Genomic DNA, 10,293 nt, shown 5'->3' with positions numbered 1-10,293 from the left:
AGCTATGGTCCGACCTGCAGACACTGTTCTTGAAGGGCTCCCTGCCATCTTTATTTCAAATTCTGAAATTCCGACCTCCAGGAATTTTGGGCGGTGGGGTGGGGCGCTTAATGCTGATTTTTTAAAACACTGTGTTGGAGTTCCCGTTGCGGCTCAGTGGGCACGGGAGAGACTGTGGTGTCTTCATGGATGTGGGTTTGCTCCCCGACCTCGCTCTGTGGGTTAAGGACCTGGTGTAGGTCGCAGATGTGGCTCAGATCCAGCATTGCTGTGGCTGTGACATAAGCTGCAGCTGCAGCTCTGATTTGATCCCCAGCCTGGGAACTTCCATATGCTGCAGGTGCAGCTGTAAAATGAAAAAAAAAAAAAAAAAAAAGAAAAAAGAGAGAGAGAAACAATTGCGTTAAAATATATTGAATCTTCTGAGCTCGCTGTGGTGCAATGGGATGGGCGGTGACTCTGCAGCACCAGGACGCCGGTTCCATCCCCCATCCAGCTCAGTGGGTTAAAGGATCTCATGTGGACATAGCTGTGGGGTAGGTCACAACTGCAACGCAGATGTGATTCCTGCCCTGGGAATTCCCTACACTGTGGGGTGGCTGGAAAAGGAAAAAAAAAATTGAAAAGAATATATGGAATCTCCGTGGCCGAGTTTTGGGGCGCTTTAAATTTTGTGCACGGCGGGGGCCGCTCACCCCGGTCTTAATCTGAATCCCAGTGTCCATCCTACTTCGTGGAGGCGGGGGTGTGTGGGTGGGTTCGAGGTCCGTCTTACTTCCATGCCTCACCTTGATTAAATGAAACAGTAACTTACATTCTGTGCTTTTACCCAGCGGAGGTGAGGCTGGTGGTCAGCAGGGAGGCTGGCCGCAGGGGCGGGCGTGTTGACCCCCTTGGGTCTGCTCTCCCCCTGCAGGCTGTAGGCGGACAGATGCCTGGCCAAACGTGGTCCTTGGCTGTAGTTTTCTGAGAGGGACGGCTGTCTTTCTACTCTGAGTGGAAGAAAATCCATTTTGGAGCAACCTCCTTTTTGCGGTCGTATCTCATGGGGGCGGGGTGGGGTCCATGTTTCCTGGGCACTTTGGCGCAGGGCACAGATTTGGGAACCGCCTCTGTGTCATCCCGGACCTGCCCCCATCCCCTGTGGGTCTGCGCAGTCTGGACCAGTCGGTCCCGCGGTGCCGCTCAGGGCTGTCCAGGGCCCCTTCCCGCAGCCACATGGTTGGCAGGCAACATGGTCGGATATGGAAGTTACACACCACCGTCGGGGAAGGGTCTCTCTCAGGCTTTTAATTTTTATTATTTTGTTTCTTTTTATGGCTGCAGCTGCGGCACAGGGAAGTTCCCAGGCTAGGGGTCCATTGGAGCTCCGGCTGCATGTCTACACCACAGCCACAGCCATGCGGGATCGGAGCTATGTCTGTGATTTATACCCCAGCTCCGGGCAACACTACATCCTTAACCCACGGAGCAAGCCCAGAGATTGAACCCGCATCCTCATGGATACCAGGCATGTTCTTGACCTGCTGACCCACAACGGGAACTCCACTCTTAGGCGTTTCTGTTTAATCAGGAAAACCCATACACGCTGCTGGTCCAGTTTGACACATCAGGGAGGAGCTACTAAGCCGTAGCCAGGGGTCTTGTGCTGTCTGTGGACGTGGGAAATCTCCTTAAACCATTTCCAGATCTGATGGAGGAAAAGGGGCCTCTTTCAGAACGCTCTTGTCTGCGCTGAGATTCTTTGTGTTCTGGGGGTGGGGGGAGGTCACCAGCTGGGGAGACCTCGGAAAGCTTGGGCTGTGCAGGCGACCTTGCCGTGCTGGGTGTGGGCGTGGTCCAATGAGCCGGACAGGCAGACGGAGCCCAGGGCACGCGTCCTGTGTTGCAGGAGATTTCTTTAAAGACCCCCTCCCGGAGGCGGACCTGTACCTGCTGGCCAGGGTCCTGCACGACTGGACGGACGACAAGTGCTCCCGCCTGCTGGCCAGAATCCACGGCGCCTGCAGGACAGGTAGGGGCCGGGGCTGCCCGGCGGGGGCGGAGGCAGCGTCTCATGGGACAAGGGTATGCGTTCAGGTCGCCTGGCTCTCCTTCCCGACCAGTCATTAACGCCTAAGTGGCGTTAATGACCGCTCTGTAACTGACCCCAAGCAAAGATGGAGACCCCTGTGCATGTGACGGGGCTCGCGTTGCCGCCGTGCTGTGAGGTCCACCCCACCCGAAGCGACATGAGGACCTGGGCACAGCCTCTGTGTGGTGGGGACTGTATCCCAGCTGCCCTCTGAGGTCCCTATGTCTTGCTGGTGCGTGAGGATGTGGGCAACTTGTCATAACAGTTGCATTTAGGGGCTGTAACAAGGACATCCCACAGCAAGCGTGAGAGTTGGTAACTACTGTATCTCCATATTCAGATGAGAAAATTCCAGCCCAAGACCTGTAAGAACCCCTCAAAATGGGTCATTCCAGGAGTTCCCGTCGTGGCGCAGTGGTTAACGAATCCGACTAGGAACCATGAGGTTGCGTAAGCCAGTGGCTACAGCTCCGATTCGACCCCTAGCTTGGGAACCTCCATATGCCGCGGGAGCGGCCCAAAGAAATAGCAAAAAGACAAAAAAAAAAAGGGGGGGGGTCATTCCAGATACTTCCCAGGACCCATTTATGCTAATATTCATGTTTCCGTGTATTTGAAATCCCCCTGCACCCTGGTGCCTGTGTGTTTCTTTGCCCAAGGTGGCTCCGCTCTGCAGGAAGCCTCTGAGGCTCTCTTGCTTTTGAGTTTGTCATCGTACCACAGGCTTCTTAATTACCTCTCCTGTTTTATTTATGTATTTATTTATTGCTTTTTAGGGCCATACCTGCGGCATATGCAGGTTCCCAGGCTTGGGGTCGAATCGGAGCTCCAGCTGCCACCCTGTACCACAGCCACAGCAACACGGGATCTGAGCCACAGCTCATGGCAACGTGGGATCCTTAACCCACTGAGCGAGGCCAGGGATCGAACCCGCATCCTCCTAGATACCAGTTGGATTCATTTCAGCTGAGCCATGATGGGAACCCCCTTCTCCTGCTTTAGAATCGTGCATTTTCCCCAGACATTGTGCTTCTGTTGGTGAGGAAGTGTCGTCAGCTGTGGAGGTGCCCGCTGCTGGCGGGGTGGGGGCGCTGCCTCTAGACCCCTTCTGTGTGGAGGTAGGAAATGCATTGAATGAAAATGCGTTCGTCCCATATCCATCCCTACTGACATTCCAGCGGGGCGGGGGGGGGGGTCCTGTTTTCTTTCTTTGTTGTTTTAATTGCTTTTGAAAAATAAAAGTGTAGTTAATTTATAACATTGTGCCAAACCCCACTGTACAGCAAAGAGACCCAGTCACACACACATACATAAAAAGAATGTGTACACACACACACACACACACATTCTTGGTCTCACATCGTCCCCTCCGTTTGCTTGACGCTGTGCACATGTGTTATCTTAGACCTGGAGCCTTGGTCCCAATGTCCTCAAGTTCCTGTGTGTCTGTCCTGCCCTGTACACGATGGCATCCCACAGCAGCCAAGCCAAGGTCACGGCCAAGGGCAAGACGGCCAAGGGACACTGTGGCTCTCTGCACATTTTTCATTTAGAGCAGCCACGCCCTGGCCTGTCCAAGGCCCCAGGGCCGGCGATTCTCACGCGAGGCGACATTGCCCCCGCGAGTCACAGTCTGGCTTGTGGCCTTTGGCTGCTTCCCGTTTCACAGCTTGCCTCTCCTCGTGTCGCTGTCATTCTGGACCGAGTAAGATGTTTGCATAGTTCAAAGCCCACACGCTGCGTAAAAAGGTACCTGATTAGAATCTGATCCCCTCAAGTGTATTTGTGGCTCTTGCAGGGGAGCTGTTTTTACCGGTGTCTGGTTGACTCTTCCGGTGTCGGGTTTGTGAAAACGAGCAAATGCGTGTGTACATATATGTGTGTCTGTGTCCGTATGCGTGTAATCATATGTCTGTGTATGTGCATAGTGTATGTGCATGGGAAGGTATACATATGTACATATTACAGGTATTATGTGAACAAGTATTATAATATATATACGCATACGTGTGTGTGCAAGTGTACATACGCATGTAGTATCTGTGCGTACCTAGGAATTAACAGTATCTGTGGATGCGTGTGCATATCTAGACACATGTATATACATGTAGACATACATAGCCGTGTATATGCAGGCATGTCTGTGCATGTGGGTATACACGGATGTATGGATATGTTTGTGTATGTATACATGTATACGTGTAGTGTATACATGTGAATGCATGTTTATATATCCTTACGTGTGTGTGTGTATTCACATGTATTATGGCTATGTGTGTATGCGTGTACGTGGGCAAATATGTATGTACATGTGTGCGTGTGTTTGTGTGCGTGTGTATGTGCATGTGGGTGGGTGCATACAAGCTGCATGTGTACAGAGGTAGCGTGTGCATGTGCATGGACATGTGTGAATATGTATGCACACACATGAGGATAGAGAACGTGCACACTCGTGTACACACATGCATACACGTAGATGGGTAGATATGTGCATTTTTAGGTATATGCATAAGCACGCTCGTATGTACACACCCACGTGCAGCTCTGTGTATACCTGTATTTTATGTATAACGCGTGCATATGCATGTACATGTGGATATATGGATATACAGGTATGTGTGTGTGTACATGTGCCTACGGGTGTGTGTGTATGTATGTAGGATGAATGTATGCATGTGTGTATGTATGTAGTGCATATGGACTATGGGTTGTGTGCATGTGTGTGTACGTGTTGCAGCACACACGCATATATATACACACACATGAACATGCACTGAAACACCGAATGTTCCCTGCTCTGTCTGCTGCCTTGCCCGGGGCTTTCTCCGTTGGACGGGGAGGAAGCCCGGTTCTGGGCGCAGAGAGCATCCTCAGCCTTGCCCTGCTCTCTGCTGCTCTGCGGACATCCCGGCGTCTGTTCCACTAGCCGCAGGTTGTTGGCAATGCTGTCGTGTCTGCATTGCTGCAAATTATTCCACAAAAAGCTCGGATCTTGTTTTGGTCTCTCGGGGACACTCCTAGAAGTGGGGGTCAGGTTCACGGTGTCAGAGGACCCAGGACCCTGTCAACGAAGCCGCTGTACGTTTACATGGTGCTTTGTTTGAGGATCAGGTCCTTAATAAAGTGGGTTGAAACCTGTGAAAATCCCTCCATCGGAGTTCCCACTGTGGCTCAGCGGGTTGGAAACCCGACTAGTATCATCCATGAGGATGCGTTTTTGATCCCTGGTCTCACTCCGTGGGTTAAGGAGCTGGCGTTGCCGTGAGCTGTGTTTCAGGTCGCAGACGCGGCTGGGATCGGGCACTGCTGTGGCTGTGGCGTAGGTCCCAGCTGCAACTCCGATTCAGTTCCTAGCCTGGGAACCTCCATATGCCACACGTGCTGCCTGGAAAAGCCAAAATAAAATGGAATCATCATCATCGTGATTTAATCGGGAGGCTGGCCTTTGTGCTTTGAGTGGAAATGGGTTAAATCTGTTTGTGGATTTGTTTCTCAGTGGTGAGGGAAGAGCTGGGAAGGAGAGCCGTGGCATGCTCTCCCAGGTCTGTCATCCACATGATGCTTTCTGGGTGTCGGTGGTTCTTACCCGTCCCGAATTGGAGAGCTGAAGGCTTTCTCAGTGCGGTTGTGTTTTCCGTCTTTCACGCTGGCTTTGGAAGGGTTGGGGACGTCTTGTCCTCCTATGAGAGTTTTTAAAAATCTTCACTGGGGTGGAATTGACATACCCGGATTCTGTTCGTTTTAGGAGACCAGCAAAGTGAGTCATTGACCCATATCCATCCATCCATCTTTTTCAGCTGCTTTTCCCATATAGATTATTACACAGTACGGGGTAAAGTTTCCTGTGCTGTACAGCAGGTCCCTGCTGTTTATCTGTTTATATATACTAGTGTGTATCTGTTAATCCCAAACTCCTAATTTATTCCTCCCCCCACCGACCTTTCCCCTTTGGTAACCACACGTTTGTTTTCAAAGTCTGTGAGTCTCTTTCTGTTTTGTAAATAACTTCATTTGTGCCATATTTTAGTTTCCACATACAAGTGGGCTCCTGTGGTATGTGTCTTTCTCTGTCTGACTTACCTCCCTTAGCATGAGAATCTCTAAGTCCATCCGTGTTGCTGCCCATGGCGTGGTTTCATTCTTTTTTATGGCTGAGTAATATTCCATTGTGTATATGCACTTCTTCTTAATCCATCCTCTATTCATGGACGCTTAGGTTGTTTCCATGTCTTGGCTGTTGTGAATAGTGCTGCTGTGAACATAGGGGCTCATGTATATTTTTGAATGAGAGTTTGGTCAAGAGAGATGCCCAGGAGTGGGACTGCTGGATTTTATGGTAGGTAGTTTTCTGAGGAACCTCCATATCCTTCTCCGTGGTGGCTGCACCAATTGACATTCCCACCAACAGTGCTGGAGGGTTCCGTTTCTCGTTCTGAGAGTTTTGATCCAGCATCTGCCACGTGTGCAGCCCATGCTCAAGGCAGTTTAGAGAATGCCTCTGGTTACTGCCCGTTGTTCTGCATCTTTGCTCTTTCGATAGCCCATTATTACCTGTATTTACACCTGTACAAGGACGTGGCAATGTCAAATCCATCAGCGTCAGAAATACCCGAGCAGGGCAGGTGGTCTGGCAGAGAGATTGTAGCCACCAGGAGGCTGGCCGGTCGACACCCCCAAGCTCCCTGGGTGCCCCCGGGCTGCTCAGAACATTCCAGCTTGTGGGAAGAATGAAGTATTTTATATGCAGCTTGAAATCTGGAAATGACCATCAGACCTCAGTTCCCAGCCCACACCTGGGGGATTTGTGGAGCCTTGAGTGAGTTTGGCTCAAACAGTCCTTTCTAAGGTCAAGGTAAAGTGGACAGGTGTCTCCCTGTGCTTGAGAGCCAGTGGTCATTGGCATGAGGACGGCTGTGGCAGCCACACCCCTCATGTGGTCAGACCCCACATGGCCAGGAGGGGTGGGCGTTGTTTGCACACACACGCCCCTGTGTCTTCTCCTGTGGACCTGCCCAGAGACTCAGGGCCTGCCTTGCCCATTAGAGCTGGAAGGGAGCAGGGACACCAGGGGGGTGTGCCCAGGTCAGGGGCCATCCTGCCAGAGAGGATGGAAGATGCCCAGGGCGTGGACGAGCCAGCGGGGACGGGGGCCTAGAAGGAGGGGCAGCAGGTGCTTGATCCTGGCCATCCTCACTCACGCACCTGCCTCCCCGTTCCAGGCGGTGGCATCCTGGTCATTGAGAGCCTCCTGGATGCCGATGGGCGGGGCCCCCTGACCACACAGCTCTACTCGCTCAACATGCTCGTGCAGACCGAGGGCCGCGAGCGGACCCCCGCCCAGTACCGCGCACTCCTGGCCCCCGCTGGCTTCCACGACATCCAGTGCCGCAGAACCGGGGGCACCTACGACGCCATCCTGGCCAGGAAGTGACCCCCAGCGTCATCTGAGACCCCTCACGGACTGCCCTCCAGAGGCCGTGTCTGGCACATTTCCTGGTTTTGTGCCCGGAGAGCGATGCTGAGCTTCTGCTCCCAGATGCCGACTGCCTGCCACCGTGAGGGGTGTCTTGTTTTAGTTTTTGAGTTATTTTCATTTGATTGTGTATCATTCCAGTCCGATCTATTTTATTTCATTTCATTCCTTGCATGTGATGAAGTGAGGGGTCTGAGAGGAGGTCCCCCTGGATGAGGGGCCCTCCCTCCAAGGACAGGGTCCTCCTAAGAGACGCAAGAGGAGACACAGTCACAGAGGAGAAGCCACGGGAAGTTCTGAGAGGAGGTCCTCCTGGATCGGAGTGGCCCTGGGAACTCCTGCGCCATTTTTAAGTGTCCAGTCCAGTAGCCTTGAGGACATTCGTAGTGTTTAGCAGCCACCCCCTATCCTCCGTCTCCAGAACTTTCTCACCTTCCCAAACTGAAACTCTGTCTCCATTCAGCACCCACTCCCCCATCCCCTCCCTCAGCCCCTGGCCCCACCGTCTACTTCCCTACTCTGTGAAGTTGCCTATTCTAGATTAAATTGCAATCTTTTAATAATGGTTATTATGTTTGTATGTGTGTATATATATATACTCACTCCCCCCAAATTACAACCCTTGTGATCATCTCTGGAGAGGCTCCATCCCAGGGGTACCTCCTGAGCACCTGATGAACAATGTTCCGCCCTGAGTCTAGCTGCCGCAGAAAAGGTAACGTCCGGAGGTTTGCAACACTGTAGCCCTGAGTCACCTCCACATGGCCTGATCCAGGAAATGAGAAATCTAGTTCACCAGAGTTCCCATGGTGGCTCAGCAGGTTAAGAGCCTGACACAGTGTCTGTGAGAATGCGGGTTTGATGCCTGGCCTTGCTCAGTGGCTTAAGGATCTGGTGTTGCTGTGAGCTGTGGTGTAGGTGTGGCAGATGTGGCTCAGATCCTGTGTTGCCATGAAGGTGGTGTAGGCTGGCGGCTGCAGCTCCGATTCCACCCCTAGCCTGGGAACTTCCATGTGCCGCGGGTGCGGCCCTAAAAAGAAGATGACAGGGAAGCCAGCTGCTGGTCAGAGACTGTGTGCTCCCAGGGTTGGTCCACCTCCATGGCCTGCGGAGGGGCCGGGAAGACTCAACAGTGGGGACCCTCCAGGGCTCCAGGAGTCACCTGCTCTGGCTTCTCCCCTAATGCATCTCAGGGCAGCGGGTGAACCTTGGAGGGAGACATCCTCCTGTTGCCACGGCGACGCTGGACCATGTGGGGCAGGGCCTGGCTGCCTGGCAGCCAGCAGGTGGCGCTGTGGGGCAGCTTATAGACACTAGCTGCAAAGTCAAGACCGGTCCTAAACTAGAAGACCACTGGCTTCGTGCCCCTGACCTTGAACCTGCCAGGGTCCATGAAAACAAGCACCTTTACATCATTTCCCCCCATAAAGAGCGGATGCACATAAAGAGTGAGAGCCGCTGTTATCCAGGTTGTAAATAAGGGTGGAGAATCCCCAGGCCCGTCCTTTTTTGAGGAATTTTACTTCAATTTTTTTCTTTTCCTTTAAAACAATTTTTTTTTTTTGTATTTTCTAGGGTTGCACCCATGGCATTTGGAGGTTCCCAGGCTAGGAGTCTAATTGGAGCTGTAGCCACTGGCCTACGCCAGAGCCACAGCAACACAGGATCCGAGCCACATCTGTGACCTACACCACAGCTCACGGCAACGCCAGATCCTTAACCCACTGAGCGAGGCCAGGGATGGAACCCACAACCTCATGGTTCCTAGTCAGATTCATTAACCACTGCGCCACGATGGGAACTCCCTTTTTTGGGGGGGGGCCAGACCTGCAGCATGTGGAAGTCCCCAGGCTAGGGGTCAAATCGGAGCTCCAGCTGCCAGTCTACACCACAGCCACAGCAATGCAGGATCCCAGCTGCATCTGCGGCCTACACCTCAGCTCACGGCAATGGTGGATCCTTAGCCCACAGAGCAAGGCTAGGGATCGAACCTGTGTCCTCAGAGAGACTATGTCGGTTCTTAGCCCACTGAGCCACAGCGGGAACGGCAACGGCAGGGGGTCCTTTCTCCGTCTTTTCCAGACATACACAGATCTTTTTAAAGAAACCTCAGCCCAGTTTCGCAGCTTGGATTCTTTCTCTAGGACCTGGGAGGGTCTCTGAAGTGTGACATTTTCTCCAAATATCCCCCTTCTTCCAGTGTCTCGGGAAGAGGCGTGCCTGGAACCCTCCAGAACGCTGACTCACAAAACCAGGTTGAGGCAGAACATCTGCCAAGGAGTCTCTGTGGGGTGGGGGCTCTGGGGTTGGGGTGCCGCTCCCCCAGTCAGCGTCTCCTTTCTCCGCACTCTCTGGCACATCCTGTGGGAACTCAGCCTCCGTTCTCGCCACCCAAGGGGCTTGATGCCTGAGTCTGGAGTGGGTGAGCCCTCTGGACCGGAGCTGGCTTTTGAGGACCCCCGTCTGGGTTGGATACCTGATGATATGGTCACTGTGGTGGTGGAAGTTTCCCACATGCCATCTGGGGTGGCGTCTCTGACGCCGGGATGCAGAGGCTTCAGACCCAGGATGAGGGATGGGCGGTGTGCTTGTCACACCAGTTCTACTGCTCAGGCTCCCTCCAGAGACCTGGGGTTCACTGATCCGGTTGTGCAGCAGAGTTGGGAGCCGGCACAATTATGCCCTGCCATTCCTTGCTCCTCCCTCCAAATTCAGGCTCCCCAGCGCTGCACCAAGGCCAACACCC

The 10,293-nt window shown here is 53.0% G+C and overlaps 1 protein-coding gene across 1 annotated transcript; it reads left to right on the top strand.

Moving 5' to 3' along the window:
* LOC110257931 (acetylserotonin O-methyltransferase-like) lies at nucleotides 569–8,397 on the top strand. Its single transcript, XM_021080927.1, has 2 exons — nucleotides 569–2,014; nucleotides 7,294–8,397. The coding sequence occupies exons 1-2, from the start codon at nucleotides 1,843–1,845 to the stop codon at nucleotides 7,503–7,505; spliced, it is 384 nt and encodes a 127-aa protein (XP_020936586.1). The 5' UTR covers nucleotides 569–1,842; the 3' UTR covers nucleotides 7,506–8,397.

Source organism: Sus scrofa, chromosome Y, assembly GCF_000003025.6.
Source record: "Sus scrofa isolate TJ Tabasco breed Duroc chromosome Y, Sscrofa11.1, whole genome shotgun sequence".
In the NCBI taxonomy this organism is placed as follows: domain Eukaryota; kingdom Metazoa; phylum Chordata; class Mammalia; order Artiodactyla; family Suidae; genus Sus; species Sus scrofa.
This window is presented reverse-complemented; position numbering and strand designations above follow the sequence as displayed.

What these genes read in the sequence shown, in the direction of transcription:
- LOC110257931 (XM_021080927.1), top strand. Translation starts at nt 1,843, where the DNA reads ATGAGCCGGACAGGCAGACGGAGCCCAGGGCACGCGTCCTGTGTTGCA. An exon ending in CCACGGCGCCTGCAGGACAG is followed by an intron (nt 2,015 to 7,293) that starts GTAGGGGCCGGG and finishes TCCCCGTTCCAG; the next exon opens with GCGGTGGCATCCTGGTCATT.